The sequence below is a fragment of the Eulemur rufifrons genome, chromosome 29, assembly GCF_041146395.1.
Source record: "Eulemur rufifrons isolate Redbay chromosome 29, OSU_ERuf_1, whole genome shotgun sequence".
NCBI lineage: Eukaryota > Metazoa > Chordata > Mammalia > Primates > Lemuridae > Eulemur > Eulemur rufifrons.
Window position 1 is genome coordinate 99,566,038 of NC_091011.1, and position 19,818 is coordinate 99,585,855.

Below are 19,818 nucleotides of genomic sequence, written 5' to 3' on the forward strand. Positions count from 1 at the left end.
TGCCAGTCATGCTGCTTAGCTGTTTAAAGTTGTCCTTAATATTAATAAAATGTTAAAGAATTACCTGAAATTTGGACCTGTAGAGATTTATAAAAAGCATTTAAATGCTGATGAGCTTTTTTCTGTATTATAAGAACAGATACTAAATTGTAAATATGTATTCTTCCTTTTAGGGTATTTTAGGTCTCTCTATTTGTTGATTAACAGCAAGCTTCCATCGAGTATTGAATATTCTGATTTATCTCGAGTTCCTATAGCAAAAATTTTGCTAGAGAATGTTCTAAAACCATTGCACTTTACTTACAACTCCTGTCCGGAAGGTGCAAGGTGAGAATGGAATGCACTTAACTCATTTTGTCATTTCATAAGATCTGTATCTAACAGTAACTTTTACATAGGATGTTATTTTAAATATAGACTCAAATTGAAAGTCAAATTTTTACTCGTATTAGTGTGGATTTAGTTTATAGAAAAATGCCCTGTTTCTGTCTTGCCTGCAACCTAATGTAAATTTGGGATTCTGATAACCTGGTTATCTTCCTGCCATCTGGTAGCTGTCAAAGGCATGATAGAGTTATCTTAATGGAGAAGACATAAAATTAAGTTCACTTTAGGTTGATGTAGGTGATATTAAATGATTAACTTGGTTAATTTAAAATAGTAGATTATTTAGAAGGATATTTTGAAAGGTTATTTTAACCAGTGATTTGATGAACAGTGTGCTTTGATTTTATAAATGGCTTCCATTTTTCTCTTTCAGGCAACAGGTCTTTACGGCCTTCACAGGGGAGTTTCTGGCGGCGCCTTTCACAGATCAGATCTTTCATTTCGTCGTCCCGGCGTTAGCAGACGCACAGACCGTCTTCCCCTACGAGCCCTTCCTGCGGGCACTGTTGTTGGCAGAGCGGAGGTGCTCAGAGAAGAGCCGTGGAGCACCGTGGCTTTTCTATTTTGTTTTAACTGTTGGTGAAAATTATTTGGGTATGAAATACAAAACACATTTTACCTGGACTCATGTGTAGCTTGGATTAGCAGATCAGTCAGCAGCTCACACAGGGGTGCGTGTCACATAAACACGGTCTCTGGGGTGGGCATCTCTTGGAAGAGGGTTTTTGCTGAGGGACTGTGGTCTGGGCAGTGTCCCTGAGGAAGGTTTCCAGATGCAGCAAAAAGTCTGTTTTAGATACATGTTTAAAAGGCCACACAGATGACGAGAGATAACAGAGTTAAATGGGAGAACTCTTCAGGGAGAGTTTCTGTCCACCCACTGGTGTTGCGCTTCCAGTGTGCCTGTTCTAGAATGATAGCGTCTTCCTCTAGTGTATTTTAATACAACATGTGGACATGAAGTATTAGGATAAAGAGATACAAGAGAAAACAAACTTTTTCTTACTCTCACGTTCAACATGGCATGCTTCTGTGACCAGGTATGTGGGGGGTTTTCTCCACACGATGGACATTTGCCAAGTGGACACCAACTAGATACCTTATAATGCAAGTCGGCTCTGATGCTGTCCACCTGGACCTGGGGTCAGATGGCCAATTGCAAGTATGAACAGTAGGTTGTCACATGTATTTCTGACCAGCTAGCAAAAATTGAGGTTCCTGCAACCTCTGCACAGAACTCAGGGACACTTTACTTACATGTGCCAGTTTATTGTAAAGGATCTTACAGGGAACACGTGAACAGCAAGATGACAAAATGCACAGGGCAGTACCTGGGACGGGCCTGGCTGGAGCTTCGCGCCCTCTGGGCACGCCACCTTCCCGGCCCTCCGTGTGTTCAGCAGTCCACAAACTGGTTGAGTCTTATTCAAGAGTTTTACAGAGCTTAGTCCCCAGTGCCCCCAACCCTGGGAGGTTGGTGAGTGGGGCTGAAAGTTCCAGTCCTCTCAGCACTTGGTCTTTCTGGTAACCAGCCCCGTCCTGAGGCCGTCTAGGGGGCCTCGCCTAAGTCACCGCTGGAGCAGACACTCAGATATGATCAAAACTGGCTGGTTGGGAATAACAAAAGACAATCCTTTCTTTTAGGAAATTCCAAGAAATTCTAAAAATGCTCTGTGGCATAAACAGGGACAAAGACCAAATACATTTCATACTATACTGCAGTAAGTTCTGGTCAGAAGGGCCTTGTCGGGTATGAGGCAAAAATGATGCCCGGGTTTTCCGTTTTAACTAAACTATGTCTAAACTGATTGCTGTACGCAGGGGCGCTGTCTGAGGAAGGCCTGCTGGTGTATCTGCGAGTGCTGCAGACCTTCCTTCCTCAGCTGCCGGTGTCGCCGGCCAGCGCCAGCTGTCAGGACTCCGCCAGCGACTCTGAGGAGGAGAGTGAGGAAGCCGAGAAGCCCACGAGCCCCGTAAGCGCTGTGTGCCCTGTCCCTGCGGCTGCTCTCAGGGCAGCTCCGTCTGCCTTCGAGGGCTGGTCTGGCCCTCTGCCCACCCTTACCTGTAGTTACACACGTTGAAGACCTCAACCTGGCGTGTAAAGCATTCAGCCTTGGCCACCACCCTCACCACGCCCTTTTCCTAGTGATTGTGGATACCTTCTTCCACACCTGTGTCTGCTCACCTGCGGGAGTATGTACGGAGACACAGAGTTTTGTGTTTATTTTTATGCAAAACTGGGTCATAATGTATATTAATTTCATTATTACTCAGGAAGTATTTCCTAGAAGTGAAATTATTGTATCAAAGGGTTAAGATCACCCTATCTTGTGAACACTAACACAGAGTAATGTTTTCTCTTAATTTTTGCTAATTTTATAGAGGATAAATACTATGATTAATTTTTAAATTATTTTTAAGTACACTGTCACTTTTTTTTTTTTTTTTTTTTTTTGAGATAAAGTCTTGCTCTGTTGTGGGGGCTGGAGTGCACTGGCACAGTCACAGCTCACTGCAGGCTCAAGCGATCCTCCTGCCTCAGCCTCCCGAGTAGCTGGGACTACAGGTGCACACTACCTTGCCCAGCTAATTTTTGTATTTTTTGTAGAGACAAGGTCTCCCTGTTATTCAGGCTGGTCTTGAACTCTTTTTTTTTTTTTTTTTTTTTTTTTTTTTTTTTTTGAGACAGAGTCTCACTTTGTTGCCCAGGCTAGAGTGAGTGCCGTGGCGTCAGCCTAGCTCACAGCAACCTCAAACTCCTGGGCTCAAGCGATCCTCCTGCCTCAGCCTCCCGAGTAGCTGGGACTACAGGCATGCGCCACTATGCCCTGCTAATTTTTCTATATATATATTTTTAGTTGTCCATATAATTTCTTTCTATTTTTAGTAGAGACGGGGTCTCGCTCTTGCTCAGGCTGGTCTCGAACTCCTGACCTTGAGCGATCCACCCGCCTCGGCCTCCCAGAGTGCTAGGATTACAGGCGTGAGCCACCGCGCCCGGCCGTGGTCTTGAACTCTTGACCTCAAGCAGTCCTCTGCCTCAGCCTCCAAAAGTGCTAGGATTACAGATGTGAGCCATCATGTCTGGCCTGTTATTTTTAAGTTCCCCTTCTCCCTTTTCTTTCTTATTAAGAGTTTACTATGTATTTTCAAGGAATAAAAAGCTTTAAAATTCTATATTCACATACTTAATTTGTGTGTTTTACTCAAGGGATATATCTGCCACTGATTTTTTTTTTCCTCTTAAACACTGGAAATGGCTTTAGGTGTAGTTATAATAGATTGTCAAATATTGTTAAGGAATTTCGTATTAATACTAAATCAAATTAATACTTAGTCTAATACTAAGTAAATTTTCATAGTATGTTTAAGTGAAAGGAGGTATTAGTACAATACCTTCTGGATACAAATAGTTTTGTTAGCATAGAATGAAAACAGTTACAACAATAGGAAAAGGAAAAGCATTACTGCCAAGGTTATGGCCAGGGAGGAGGGTTGATTACAGACGGTGTAACTGAATTCTTTGTGAATGCTGAAACTGTTGCATGTGCTAAAATTCAAAACCATACACCAAAAAGTATGAATTTTGTTGTGTGGTCAGAAAAAGCATGGGGTTCTGTAGATAGAATGTAGATAAAAAATTTTTTTTCTAGAAGAAAGTTAATTTTTTTCTTTCTTTTCCTTTTCTTTCATTCCTCGTTTTTTTTTTTTTTTTTTTTTAAGAGACAAAGTCTTACTCTGTCACCCAGGCTGGAGTGCAGTTTTGCAATCATAGCTCACTGTAGGCTCAAACTCATGGGCTCAAGTGATCCTCCTGCTTCAGCCTCCTGAGTAGCAGGGACTAAAGGTTTGCACCACTATGCCTGGCTGATTTTTAAATTTTTTTGTAGAGATGGAGGTCTTGCTCTTGCTCAGGCTGATCTCAAACTTCTGGCCTCAAGCCGTCTTCCTGCATTAGCCTCCCAAAGTGCTGGGATTACAGGCATGAGCCAACATGCCTGGCCCTATGGAAACCCAATTTTTTTTTTCTTTGAGACAGAATCTCATTCTGTTGCACTGGGTAGACTGTATTGGCATCATCGTAGCTCACTGCAACCTCAAACTCCTGGGCTCAGGTGATTCTCTTGCCTCAGCCTCCTGAGTAGCTGGCACTACAGGTGCATGCCACAATGCCTGGCTAATTTTTCTATGTTTAATAGAGACAGGGTCTCACTCTTGCTCCGGCTGGTCTCGAACTCTTAAGCTCAAGCAGTCCTCCTGTCTTGGCCTCTCAGAGTGCTGGGGTTTCAAGCGTGAGCCACCGTGCCTGTCCTGGAGACCCAATTTTTTAATACTTGATTATGTTCTGGAGAATCTGTGAAATTAAGAAATTTTTTTATATACAATATATTTCCATGCCCATGTGACAGTGAGGCTATTGAGTGTTAGCTAGAGAGATGACAGAAAGTCCTTCCTCGATGTGCAGGTACAGACATGAAAACAATATGAAGACTCGTGAAACAAAAAAGAACGCATAGGTTCTCTTGCTATGGTTACACTTTTAACATTTAAAAAATGGGATCAATTTATTGATTTTATTATTTACATCTATAGAAAATGTCACTCTGTTTTCTTTTTTAATGCATAAGAGTTTCAAGATCTGCTTATAACTGTTTTAATGTTTCTTTTTTATTCTTTTTTCCTATGTCTTGGGTATTCTTCCTTTTGTTTTGTCCATGTTTGAAATGAGAACTAATGACCCCATTGTGAGCCAGATACTAGATACTCCTAGGTTTGTGTCCAAATCATTCTTTATTTCTGGGCTAGGTCTTTTATGTCTATGTTTGTATATTGCCTTTTCTGTCCTATAATACTTTTTTTTTTTTTTTTTTTGGAGACAGAGTCTCACTCTTTTGCCCTGGTTAGAGTGCCGTGGCATCAGCCTAGCTCACAGCAACCTCAAACTCCTGGGCTTAAGCGATCCTTCTGCCTCAGCCTCCTGAGTAGCTGGGACTACAGGCACCTGCCACCATGCCCAGCTAATATTTTTAGTTGTCCAGATAATTTATTTCTGTTTTTTAGTAGAGACGGGGTCTCGCTCTTGCTCAGGCTGGTCTCAAACTCCTGACCTCGAGCGATCCTCCTGCCTCGGCCTCCCAGAGTGCTAGGATTACAGACGTGAGCCATCTCACCCGGCCTATAATACTTAATTATGTAGAACCTAATTTATGTGAGATTTTTCCAGGGTCAACATTCATCCTTTATAAACTCTTTTGTCCTTTATGTTTCTATATAATCTATTCACTTAGCATTTATATATACTGTATTTTAAAATTGTACACTACAAAAATAGTAGTAGTAGTATAATACTCTCTTATTCTAACACAACCTTGTATTAAATGTATCTTAAAGATTCAAATGTGACACATGGAATTTATTACTTTTATCTCTAAAAGTGTTTTATTTGGTAGATTAAATTGCATAAATGTGTCCACGTTTCCAAACAGTATAGTCAGCAATACCCAATGTCATGTATATTCATATTTTTATGTTTATTAATATATATACTTATATATATAGGTATATGTCTTTGGTTAATGCCCCAAATGAGTAATCTGTATAGCTTATCTTAGGTTTTATTCAGTGGATACAATCTTCTGGAGAAATTTAGATGCAAAATTTTAGATTTATTATGTATATCCTTTGATTTTTTTTTTTAATTCTTTAGTATTCCCATTTATTTTGCTTAAACTGTGTTCTCTTAAATAATTTAAGATGGAAATGCCATTAGGTGATAATACAGTTTTACTGTATATGCTATCTTAGTATAGCTCACTCCAAAAAATAAGAAATGATTTTTTTTGAAATGTAAATACTGAAGATACTGTCATATCAGTAGGCAGAGACTGAGTATTCAGCTTCTGCACAGAACTGATGCCTGTGGTGGCTGTGGGTCTGTAGGGGTGTCACGGTACCTCAACAGGTGCGTTAGCAGAGGTGTTGATGAGATCATTGCAACATGGATAATTTTCGATAATGCACGTCTTGTATTTTCACTTGAAGAAAAATGTGGTTCTGTATGTTTGTAGAGAGGAGGCAAGTTCACGTAGAACATTAACTTAGGCTAATTTTTCTGCTGTGTTTTAGGAGGACGGTAGACTATCCATACCATACATAACAGAGGAATGTCTGAAAAAGCTGGATACCAAACAGCAGACCAACACCCTGTTGAACCTGGTGTGGAGGGATTCCGCCAGTGAGGACGTCTTCACCGTGATGGCCTCCATCTGTCACACACTCATGGTGCAGCATCGCATGATGGTGCCCAAAGTCAGGTGAGTCTCCCTGGGGGGTGACAGTACCCAACAGCGACCTAGGCTTGCCTCCCTGCGATTCCCTGTGGTCTTCATTGGGACCAGTTTTGTCTGCTGTTTTCTGATAGAACATGATGTAGAGTATTCTGTCCAAGCATTTCATAGAAAATGAAAGTTTATTTTTCTTTTCTAAACCAACTAACACTGTTTGAGTCCTTTTCCTAGTCCGTGAGGCTCTGAAGTACTTTGTATGTCATGTGTCAGCAAATCAGATTGGCTTCTGTTTGTGCCCTGTCTTAGGAGTGAGAGTGTGGTCACCTAAAGGTTGGACTCACACCTGCATTAGAGAACCAATGTATTACATATCTTTTAGGCTTTATTTCATAGTACCTCTTAATTGGATTGTCCTTGACAGCTTGTTCTTGTAAGTAAGTTTTTGTTCTTCAAAAATTTGAAATAAACTTTTGGTTGGGACAAAACAAAACATACAAGTTTAAAATGTGGCTAATCTGATCTTAGGTAACTGTGACAGTAATCTCAAACGATTTTCTTTCCCTCCATTTTGAGTAATACTTTAGTGGTTTCTCGAGAATTAAATAGAAAAAGATTTAACTGGATGGAGTGCAAAATACAGGTAGTAGTTCCAGTAGGACCCGAGGGACTGAGGTGGCCCCGCGACTGCGGAAAGGGGCTGCCAGTCAGTCTCGGGTGCCGTGCTGGTTCACATCACCCTGCAGAAGTCTCTTTTCTTACGAAATGCCATTCCACAGCATGAGAAGGGGGACTTCTGTGGGTAAGGAAGGTGTTCTTTGAAATGAACTGTCAGTGAGGAGGGCATCACCAGTGGCTGGAATTGCCCTGTAAACACTAATACAGCCAGCTAACGAGGTGCTGTCTTGGCTCACTGGTGTTTATGGCCGTTGGAGGAAGTGAGGCATCAGTGAAATTGTGACTCCTCGATTAGATGATTAGCTCTTTGCAGGCTAATTGCATTAGAGCAGGATGTGAGATCTGAGGATCCTAGCAGCTGAACCAGGGCACTAGCTTTTATTGGAGCACACAGTCCATTGCTTTGGGTAGTGATTACTGGATTTAAATGCCTCTCTGCCCTGGTCCGAGGTTTACTAGTGAGCTGCTCCCAAAAGGTGTTTAATGGGTAAAGGAGCTTTCTGTGAAGGCTTGATTTTATGAGTACAGCGCCTATTTCCTCTAAGAAACTACTCTAGGAATTTTATTTATGGTGTAAATATATTAGGTTTTAAGTATTTAGAAAGAGCAAGTAGTCATACTTTAACTATTTTAGACTTTATACTTTGAATTTGGATTTTTATAAAAAAAAGTATTTAAAAGATGATTAGTATATTCCCAGGCTGATAACTCATTCTTGACTCTTCACTGGTTAATATTAGTCCTTCTAATTTTCAGAGTTGGGATTTGCAATTTTAATTTGCTTGATATTGATTGTCAGCCTATATAAAGGAATATGGAGGCCCTTTTCACACTGATATGGAAACATTTCTAATATAGATGTTTACATGAAAAAAGGAAGACGCAGAACAATGTGTATAATAATCTTTTTGTGTAAGAAGGGTGGGAGAAAGATGTGCATATGTATTTGCGTGAAGAAACTTGGAAGCGTATGTAGGAAATTCATAAAAGTGCTCACTTGTGTGTCCGGGGCCACCAGGGCTGGAAGAGGGCTGGTCTTCTAACTACACTGTTTTTACATCACTTTGAGATTTGGATTAGGTGAATGACTTAATTTTTTCTTAATTAGTTAAGTAATAAATGAGTTGCCAGTTCTTTTTTTGAGAAGAAAATTATATATCTTACTGTTGGACTTGGAAATCTGAATAAAATTTGAATCTTAAGTAATTTTTTTAAGAAAATATATCCCCTATTTTAAAATATGGGTAAGGCTGGACGCAGTGGCTCACACTTGTAATTCTAGCACTTCGGGAGGCCGAGGCGGGAGGATCACTTGAGCCCAGGAGTTTGGGGCTGCAGTGAGCTGTGATTGTGCCTCTGCCCTCGGCCTGGGTGATAGAGCAATAAATATACGTGTAGATGAATATTAACTGACTCTATTGTGAGAGGGGGAAAAATGAAGGCACGGTCCCAATATCCGGGGGACTAAAATGAGAATGTAAGATAGTAAGGACACAGCCTGTTTGAAAGGTTCAGCTTTAACCCTGGCAGACTTGGGATTTTTAGTGGATGCACTGCGTGTGTTGTGGAATGGCTGTGTGATCCTAGCTTGTGGATGTCCACGTTGAGGCGAGCCCGTGGTGGCCCTGCTCGGCCCAGGGGCTGTCCTGCCTTTGTGTGGCGTCTAGCCTTCCTCGTCCTTTTTCTTGATCTCCTTCACCTGTTCCTTTCACAGACACTGTGTCCTCCTGAGTTTTCTTTAACACCTGGGCTCCTCCTCAGTTTCCTTTATGGGTTCCTCTTTTTCTCTGTTTTATTTAGTATTTCTCAAACTTCTTAGACTAATTCTATTCCGCTTTTTAGTTCTTTTCTTCCATTTGATTCTCTGGAGTGATGTCTTTCGTGCAGATGGCGTCAGCTCTGTCCTGCTGACTCACGTTCGTGTCTTTGGCTTAAGTTACTTTCTGGAGCTGCAGACACGTACTCACCTGCTTAGTGGGAGGCGCCCTCCGGTACCTGTCCTCAGACCCGTACGCAGTCTGTGGGTGAGCCAGCGTCGCTCCCAGGAGCCGCCTCTTTCCGTCCCGCCATATTCACTCAGACGGCTGTGCCTGCAGCCTGGAGTCACGGTCCCCTGCGTGGTAGCCACTAGTGATATTTTTGCTTTAAATCAAATGCAAGCACAAACTCTGTCACACAAGCCACATTTCAAGGGCCTCATAGCCATGTGTCCAGTGGCTACCTTATCAGACAGCACCTACTAGAACATGTCTGCCTTCACAGAGCGATCACGGGGACAGTGCTAGGCTTGGATGCATTCTCTCCTCCCTCATTGTGTCACAGCTGTATTCTTTGTCACGTTTTGCTTAAACATCTCCCCGTGAATCCCCTTTGCTTTCAGGAAACAGTTCACATTCCTTAGATTACTGATTCCTGCAGTGTCATTTTGTTATCAAGCGTTTAGTTAACTCTCTGACTTTATTTCCAGCTGCAGAATATTCTTTGCTGCAACCACACTTAATTTTGTGCGTTTTCCTGATCCATCGTCTACTGTTACGCCTCTGGTGCTGCACGCCCCTCTCCTTGTGTGTGTGCTGGTCTCTGTCCAGAGGCTGTCCCTCTCCGCCTGGGACAGAACGTGGGTGGGCTGGCACGTTCTTCTGGGGCTGGGCTCCTCTGCTCCACTGGCAGATCTGAAAGATTCGAAACGGAATTTTAAAGGTAGTGTTTTAAGGATCACACAGGTTGATATAATATTATAATTTGCCTATAGTTTCCATATAAATATATTAAAATATAAGGTATACCAGTTTTATTTCAATACATGCTTAATTTTTCCACCAAAAACTAATAGAATGAGCCACCTTATTTGTGTCTTGTGTTATTTTAAATTATTGTGATTTAGACAGCTGTGTGCCCTGGAAATGCAGTGTTACCTCCCCATATGTCTTAAGAGCACTGTTACATATACGGGGATAATAAGTACTCTTTAGCTCTTGGTTTATAAGTTCATATCTCATACTTCAATAATTTGGGGAAAAATGACTATGCAAATGACTTCAATGGAGAAAAATATAGATTTGTGTTTCATTGTATATGCAGAATTAAATATGTACTGTTCATATATTTATAAATAAGTTTTTATAATCTGGAAAAAATTGAGGATGTACTTGGAGAGAGAAATATATAGATTTATTTCTTTGTCTAGCATTTCATGATTGCTTTTATTTGACATTTTTCAGTATAATCAATAGATTTAATCAGCTATTGATTCTGTTAAAATTTGCATTTTATTTCGGGAAGATCAAATAAAATGGATGAGCTTTTAAACGTTTCAACACAACTGATTCTGTTGAATCTATTTTGAAATTATATGTAGATTATAAACTGATTAGACACAGCAAATTAATAAAGTAGACTAGCTTTAGTCAACTTTAACAATGAAATTTATAGTGAGTTTTGAAACTTCTAAGAATTTTCTAAACATTTGTGAATTATAATTGATTCACAGGAAATATGAGTAAACTTGGCAGAAGCACATACCATAGCTATTTTAAATCCCTCCCACATTTTAAAAGTTTTAACAATAGTGTTAAGAGATATGAGCTGGGGCCGGGCGCGGTGGCTCACGCCTGTAATCCTAGCACTTTGGGAGGCCGAGGCGGGTGGATCGCTCGAGGTCAGGAGTTCGAGACCAGCCTGAGCAAGAGTGAGACCCCGTCTCTACTAAAAATAGAAAGAAATTATATGGACAACTAAAATATATATATACAAAAAAATTAGCCAGGCATGGTGGCTCATGCCTGTAGTCCCAGCTACTCGGGAGGCTGAGGCAGGAGGATCGCTTAAGCCTAGGAGTTTGAGGTTGCTGTGAGCTAGACTGACACCACGGCACTCACTTTAGCCCGGGCAACAAAGTGAGACTCTGTCTCAAAAAAAAAAAAAAAAAAAAAAAGAGATATGAGCTGGGCGCGGTGGCTCACATCTGTAACCCTACCACTCTGGGAGGCTGGGGTGAGAAGATCACTTGAGGTCAGGAGTCCGAGACCAGCCGGAGCTAGAGTGAGACCCCGTTTCTACTAAATAGAAAAAATTAGCTGGGCAACTAAAAATAGAAACAAAAAATTAGCCTGGCATGGTGATGAGTGCCTGTAGTCCCAGCTACTGGGGAGGCTGAGGCAGGAGGATCGCTTGAGCCCAGGACTTTGAGGTTTCTGTGAGCTAGGCTGATGCCACGGCACTCGGTGTAGCCGGGGCAGCAAAGCAAGACTCTGTCTCTAGGAAAAAGAACAGTGTAAAGAAATAGCAAGCTAAGGGAATGGCAAAGAAGGCATTCGAGGTAATGAATGCTGCTCGCCCCCGTTTTAATTTGAACTGTAGTATAAGGGAGAGTAAAAGGGGAACTGTCTGTTTAAACTAGTTACGGTTTTAGTACTCGAATGTTAATTTAACACAACTGTATGTCTAAAGCTTATCTTCTATTCTTAGCTCCTGATTTTCAAAGAAAAATTTTTTAGCAGCTTGCCTCGAGATGAAATATGTCTTATAAAGTTTTTATTATCATTAAAGAAATTTGGAAATTATTTTTAATCTTGCATTATCTCAGAGGTGAATAGTTACATATCTATTTTAATATTGATTTTGCCAGTAAAGTGATACTTTTAGCAGAAAAACACAAAGTATTGCATTTGCACTTGTGTGCTGAAAGAGTTGACTGGGTCATTGGGTGTCTTGTGATGTTTCTCTTACCTGTGACACCGTTGCTTACAGAGGGCGTCTCAGGTGGTACCGTGGGTGGTGGCCTTGAGTGCCTTGCGTATGCGCTGGTGTCTTCCATAACGATCTCTTCAATAACCCAGCAGTTCCCGTGGAGAGCTGGCCTGAGTTCGTGACCTGGTTGAAAATGTTGCTCTTTGCTAATTAACTCGTAAGGTCGTTACAACTAAATAAAGCTTAGAGGGTAATATTTAATCTACCCCGCTATATGAGAAAAGATTATGTCACTTCTTTGCCTTTTATTAATAGAGTCCCAAACTAAATAACCTTCAGTAATCTATTTTTAGAAGTTTAATTTGTTTTATTGTTCCTTATTGAGTGACTAATGTTGTAAGGATAATTATTTCAAAGTTAGCTTCACATACAACCTTGGAAATGTGTAGCCATAAGAATGGTGTTTCCGAAATATTTATGTATTGACGTGGAAAGATGTTAATTATAATCTTAGTGGAAAACTCTGTTATAAGAGAATGTGTGTGAAGAACCCATTTTATATATATACACACACACACACACACACACACACACACAGACAAAATATCCAGATGGATTTATAGCAAGACATTAACTCTGATTATTTCTGGGAAGATGACATCAACGTTCTTTTTGTCTTGTTTTGTTTTTGTTTGTTTTTAGAAAAAAAGAGCAAAAAACACGCCTATTGAAAATATGCAAAATTATACTAGATAATACTCTTTTTTTGAGACAGAGTGTCCCTCTGTTGCCCAGCCTAGGGGGCAGTAGCATCATCATAGCTCACTGCAATCTCAAACTCCTGGGCTCAAACGATCCTCCTGCCTCATCCTCCCAAGTAGCTGGGACTACAGGCACTCACCACGACTCCCGGCTAATTTTTCTGTGTTTGACAGAGATGGGGTTTTGCTCTTGCTCAGGATGGTCTTAAACTCCTGAACTCAAGCAGTCCTCCCGCCTCAGCCTCCCAGAGTGCAAGGATTACAGGCGTCAGCCACTGTGCCTGGCCGAGATAATACATTTTTAATGAAGAACTCGATTTCTTTATGGAAAAGAAATAAAACAAGCAACCATTATCTTCTATGATAATATTCTTCCATGTTGAAGGTTCATGGCTTTCATGGCTTTTTCTTATGGTTTGCATACCCTTCTTAGCACATAAAACTCCACAAAGACAAGAAAAAATGTTAGTGCTCTTTATTTATGTATTAGGCATATGCTAAACATTTATCTCAGAGATGAGGGGTGTATTATTATTTTTGAATGTAGCTCTATTGTTTACAATGGTATAGTCTTTTTTGAAGTGAATTTTAAGTGGAAGTTTGCTTGAGCACTAATAATAGAGAGAAAGCATACTTAATTACATGGTCTCCTTTAACTTACTGTGTTGCTGCTATTAAATATTTTTTTCCTTATTCCAATAGGATTTTTTTTCTTAATTTTCAATGTAATTTTGAGACTCACTGAGTGAAGCTTTTCTATGAAATTAAAATAGTGTTGTCACAATTTCATGATTGTCATGGGATGTTCCTGTGACAAACGTCACACATACTTTCAGAAAATCATAATCATAATACTTTTTTTCCTGCCCCCCCCGTCCCCTCCTTTCCTTCCCTCCCTTCCACCTGCCACTTGTCCCCTCAAAATACTTTTGAGCTGGGAAAGACCTTAAAACTGATGTAGCCCAACCTCTTCATTTTGTGACACAAACAGATTGCTTTTAGCCTGCATGACATGGAAGCGTGGTTGTAAACTGATCTAATAGAGTCTTTCTAGCCTAAGATTTCATGATTCTAGGTAAATTCCGCATGCTCTTTCGTGCTTTTACTATTTTTCTCAGTGATTGTGCCCTTAGTGCCATCGGGACATCTCAGAATGTACCACACTAAAATAAGAATGGAGTTCTTTTTAAAAACCAGACTCCACAGTTCACATTTTATCCTCAGAAATTGCTGATACAGAGCAATGCATCTGGTATTTTGAATTAAATACAGGAAATTACTCAGTCAGATTTGAGATTTTGTATTGAAATGTGCCTTATTTCTCTAAGCACTGTTATTTCTCTTCTACTGTGGTCATTTAAATGAACATACTTGCAAAATTCAGCCTATTAAAGTATGCTCACTACAGTGCAGTATCAGCAATAAATAAATTCACAGAGTTGTGGGTACACACGACATAGTGTTTTATTTAGTCAGATGATCAGGTGGTGCCGTTTGTCCTGACAGGAAAGGGAAGACCCTGGGGGCCGGGTCCTCTAGGGCTGGTGCTGCCTCGCGGGGCAGAGAGCCCACTGTGACGCGGAAGCCTTGCTCTGCCACCGGCAGCCTTCCGCTTGGGCCACATGTGGCGTCTCTGCCCACTGTCCTTGTGACGTACAGCAGTGGGACCAGATGATGTCCGCGGCCCCCTGAGACTTGAAAGTGCAGTGATTCTGTGTTAAATTTAGCTTCCCACAAGAAGGATGTAAGACTGGATATGTTGGGATCTAAAAGTATGGAATTCTGCTCTTTTAATGTCTTTGAGTTTTTCGTTCCAGGATTATACCTATTTTTTTTTTTTCTTCTTCTTCTTTTTGAGACAGGGTCTTATTCTGTCCCCGGGACTGGAGTGCAGTGGCATCATCATAGCTCACTGCAACCTCCAACTCCTGGGCTCAAGTGATCCTCCTGAGTAGCTGGGACTACAGGTGCAGGCCACTGTGCCTGGCTAATTTTTCTGTTTTTCGTAGCAACAGGGTCTCACTCTTGGTCAGGCTGGTCTCAAGCTCCTGACCTCAAGCGATTCTCCCCCCTTGGCCTCCCAAAGTGCTAGGATTACAGCTGTGAGCCACCACGCCTGATCCCAACTTTGTTTTTGTTTTTCTTCTTTCTTATTCTTCTAGAATGTTTCTAGTAAGATCACATTCCTTTCTTAAAATCATGTTTTCCTACCATCCTAAGCCTTTAAAAAAAAAGAAAACAAGACAAATCTGATTTAGTTTCACCCCTTCTTTCCATAGCTCTTTGGTCTTTTTAATCAATTTGATATTATAAAGGAAGAGTTTTAAGGACCTTTAAAACATAGTTTTAGAGTTAAATCATTTTTGAGATGTTGACTTTTTTGTGTTTATTTCAAGAAATGTGACTTACAGTCATTAAGTATTTTAGAAATTTTAAATGTATATTACTAACAGTAATGTATTAATATTGCACAGAATTAATGTACCGTGGCATGTTGCTGTGATGTGCAGTCAGAAGGGGAGCAGCCTCAGCTGTGTCTTTTGGGCGGGTCTCCTGGCCACGTCCCGGGCTCGCCTGGCTCCACGCGGCGCCTGCTGCGTCCGGGAGCCTGCTGCGTCCGGGAGCCGGCGCGAGGCTGCACCCCGGTGTCCTCATCAGGTGGCTGCTGTGGGAGGCGGCTTTCGTGGTGTTAGCGTAGGTTTTTTCTAAACTGTACATTTATCTCCAGTGTATAGCTTGTTCTTTTTTTTTTTTTTTTGAGACAGAGTCTTGCTCTGTTGCCCAGGCTAGAAGTGAGTGCCGTGGCGTCAGCCTAGCTCACAGCAACCTCAAACTCCTGAGCTCAAGCAATCCTCCTGCCTCAGCCTCTTGAGTAGCTGGGACTACAGTCATGCGCCACCATGCCCAGCTCATTTTTTCTATATTTTTAGCTGTCCATATCATTTCTTTCTATTTTTAGTAGAGATGGGGTCTCGCTCTTGCTCAGGCTGGTCTCGAACTCCTGAGCTCAAACGATCCGCCCACCTCGGCCTCCCAGAGTGCTAGGATTACAGGCGTGAGCCACCGCGCCCGGCCATAGCTTGTTCTTTTTTTAAAAGAAATGTATTGAGTGAATAATTGCTCACTTTGCTTATTCTTCCTTATTTTCCCCCGTTCCTTTTTAGGCTCCTCTACAGTTTAGCCTTCAATGCCCGGTTCCTGAGACACCTGTGGTTTCTGATATCTTCCATGACAACGCGCATGATCACAGGGTATGTAACACGATCACAGGCTGAGCTCCAGGGCACAGGCAGTGGCTGCCCAGTCGGGGATGCCGCACGCAGGTGTTCTTAAGTCCTTCTGCTAAACTCATTTCGTATTGGAAGACAAGTTCTGGATGCTCTCGATTTCACAAAAGGAAAACTTGGTGCCTAATTTTATACTTATTTATCCATATGTTATTTACCAGAGACTTGGAAATTTCTTTGCTCCATATGACTTTAATGTTTTTTTTTTTTACCCTAGGCACCCATCAGAGGAGATTTAATATTCTTTTGACAGTGAAAATATAGACTTAAAGCAAATTTAACATCTTTACAAACATTAAAACAATGTAGAAGTTGGTTTTTAGAACTTTTGTTGAAATAATTTGATTTTTCATATATAAATATGTAACTTGAAAGCCTCTTTAATATTTATATATATTTAATTGAATGCATAAGAAGAAATAATCATATTTGAAATTCTTCCTGGCAGACTGACTTAGCCCTTCACCATGTTGTTGGATTTTTCCTTCATGAGAAGTCTAGCCAGTCTCTCTGTACTGTGATACAAAAAGATGAGGTGTGTAACTCAGTTAACTGGAGATTAAACTTAGTGCAATGGTCCTCAACCTTTTTGGCACGAGGGACTAGTTTCACGGAAGACAGTTTTTCCATAGACATGAGGGCGTCATGGTTTCAGGATGATGCAAGCGCATGACATTTACTGTGCAGTCAGACCTCTCTGCTAATGACAATCTGTGTTTGCAGCTGCTCCCCAGCACTAGCATCACTACCTGAGCTCCACCCCAGATCATCAGGCATTGGATTCTCATAAGGAGCCGCAACCCAGATCCCTCGCACACACAGTTCACAGTAGGGTTCGTGCTCCTGTGAGAATCTAATGCTGCGGCTGATCTGACAGGAGGCGGAGCTCAGGCGGTGATGACAGCCATGGGGAGTGGCTGTAAATACAGATGGAGCTTCACTGGCTTACCTGCCGCTCGCCTCCTGCCGTGCGCCCGAGCTCCTCACAGACTGAGAGAATGCAGCCAGCTCATCCTGTAAAGGAAAGGCAAGTCTCAGTTGTAGGGCAAGAGTGTGGAAGGAAAGGGTGGGTTTTGTTCTTCTTAGGAACAAGAAGTTGGAAGAAAGAATTTTTGGCAGGTTGAGGGTAGGTGTCCAGAATTTAAATATGTATTCACCTGCCGTCTAATCTGCTCTGTACCGTGTAAGGTGGTGCTGAAAAATCTTGTGTTCAGATTTCTGGATTTGGGGCTTTTTAATGCAGTATATAGAGCAAGAGATACATTTTAGAACCTTTTAATTGGCTACGGTTGGCCTCTTTATGAATGGAACTGGTGTTCAACCATCTGTACAAAACTGTTGTTACTAATGGAAATGTCAATTATGAATAGCATTACTTTGAATTACTTTCCTGTGTTTTCATTTAATCGTAATGAATCTTAGTGAGTAAAGGGGGTTTTTGGCCATGCGACTGTGTCTGGTGAAACATGTGATTGTTAAGAGATCCTCTTGCATCAACAGTGAGTGGCACAAGCAGGGATGAGAGACCCCTGGAATAACATAATGCCTAGAAAAACTCTTTTCTGGCCTTTCATTTGCAAACTAAAATACAAGGTTTTCGGTCTGTTTTGTGTTGTGGTGGTTTTGGTGCACATCAGTCATGTCTCACTGCCAACCTTATCTTTCATGAATGACAGGTTTTCTTAGGGCAAAAGGAGATTGGGGAACATCAGGACAGGAGATTACCACTTGCCTTCAGTGTCCCAGCCTAGCAGCAGTGGTACTTTCATATTATTGCCTGATAATTGCTTATTTGTTTCTGATATTTATCTTTTGGTGAGGAAATGGAATTGTGGTGTATGAAAGAAAAAATGAGATACTGTTAATTATTATCACTTTATAAGTTGATAAAATTATACAAGTTTTTAGATAGTTTCTTTTTTATTTTTTATTTATTTTTTTCTATTTTTAGTAGAAATGGGGTCTTGCTCTTGCTCAAGCTAATCTTGAACTCCTGACCTCAAGTGATCCTCCCCCGTCGGCCTCTCAGAGTGCTGGGATTACAGGCGTGAGCCACCACCTGACCTTTTACTTGTTAAGACCTCCAGAAACTGACAGGGTATTAATACGTTCTTAATACATATTAATGGGGTTGTGTCCTGACAAACCCATCGTAAGTTGAAGATCCCCTGACTTAGTACACCTGATACTGAAGCATCACAGCTTAGTCCAGCCAAGCTGATCCGTGCTCAGAACACTTACGTTAGCCTTAGTTGGGCAAAATCTTCAAATACAAAGCCCATTTTTTGATAAAGTGCTGAATATCTCATAATTTATTGAATACTGTACCGAAAGTGAAAAACAGAATGGTTTTATGGGTACTCAGAGTATCAGTTTCTATTGAATGTTTATCTCGTTGAAAATCCCAGGTGGAACCATCATGAGTCAGTGACCTTCTGTGTATGTCTCATCACATTTACTATTGGGAATAAAATATAAAATGAAACGCCTGCTTTTCTGAAAATGGCATTCAGTGAAATTTGGAAACACTTCGCAGCAGACTTCATAACTGGGGCTTCACCGTTAGTGTGCAGCGTTGTCCTCAAGGGGGCAGCTGAAGTGCAGACCCTGTTCCTGCCCCGAGACCTGGGTTAGAACCCAGAGTCTGTGCCGTGGTCGGCTCCCCCGGCCGCTGAGAGGCAGCCGGTTCTGGGCAGACCGAGAAGCACCCTTCCTCACTCCACACCTGCAATAAGATTAGGTCATTGAATATGAGATGTCTGATTTCAAATGAAAAGTTTATTATATCTCAAACAAGAAGCAGTACAATTAACCAAAGTTTGCACCTAAACTGGCAACATAGTTTTGCCATCTTAACGGTAGCCTGTTTATGCCAGCAGCGAAGAAGCCTGGAGAGGGAGTGGCTATGAAATCACAAAAGGTATTTTCCACAGCTTGTTGAAAATTGAATATTGTTCCTTGCAAGAAGTGGCCCAAAGCCTGGAAGAAGTGGTAGTCAGTTGGTGCAAGGTCTGGTGAATACAGTGGATGACGGAGAGTTTCCAAGTCCAGCCTCTGTACTTTGAGCAGCGTTGTTTTTTGTGACATGTGGTATTGCAAGAGGATTGGCCTGTCTCTGTTGACCAATCTCAGCTGCTTAATCGCAGACATCCTCATCATTTCAATTGGTTGCAGTAGACATATGCTGTAATAGATTGACCAGGTTTCATGAAGCTGTAGTGGATTTTAGCTTTTTGAGATGAATAGTTGGTTTTGGACTATGTTTTAGCACTTCACCTTTATCCATCTGTTGTGCTGAACACTTGGAATTGTCAAAAAGAATCCATCTTTCATCACAGGTAACAATACTGTATAGAAATGGTTCGCCTTTATGTCATAACAGCAAAGAAAGGCAAGCTTCGAGACAATTCTTTTCTGATGCTGGTTTAATTCATGTGTTACCCATCTATCCAGCTTCTTTACCTTGCCTGTTTGTTTCAAATGGTCCAGTGTTGGAATAGTCACGTCAAACCTTGCTGCTAATTCACACATAGGTTGAGATGGATTCGCTTCCACTACAGCTTTCAATATCCACCTTGGTCTAAGGTCATCCACCTGGCTCATTTTCAAGATTAAAATCACCAGAATGGAACTTGTCAAACCATCGATGTGCTGTGCGTTCATTAGCCACATCCTTCCCAAACATTATGCTGATATTTCTAGCTATCTGCTGCATTGGTTCCACAACAGAAC

The 19,818-nt window shown here is 41.3% G+C and overlaps 1 protein-coding gene across 2 annotated transcripts in view; it reads left to right on the forward strand.

The window, feature by feature from the left end:
- The window catches only part of UBE3C (ubiquitin protein ligase E3C), a 109,983-nt gene that overhangs the window by 25,719 nt on the left and 64,446 nt on the right, over positions 1 to 19,818 (forward strand). Inside the window, exons 7-11 of one of the 2 annotated variants that reach the window (XM_069461294.1) lie at positions 174 to 327; positions 761 to 981; positions 2,209 to 2,360; positions 6,514 to 6,701; positions 15,964 to 16,050. In XM_069461294.1, coding sequence (XP_069317395.1) covers positions 174 to 327; positions 761 to 981; positions 2,209 to 2,360; positions 6,514 to 6,701; positions 15,964 to 16,050 — 802 coding nt within the window. Of the gene's footprint in view, positions 1 to 173; positions 328 to 760; positions 982 to 2,208; positions 2,361 to 6,513; positions 6,702 to 15,963; positions 16,051 to 19,818 lie in introns of those variants that run through there. The other variant, XM_069461295.1, reaches the window with a different exon arrangement.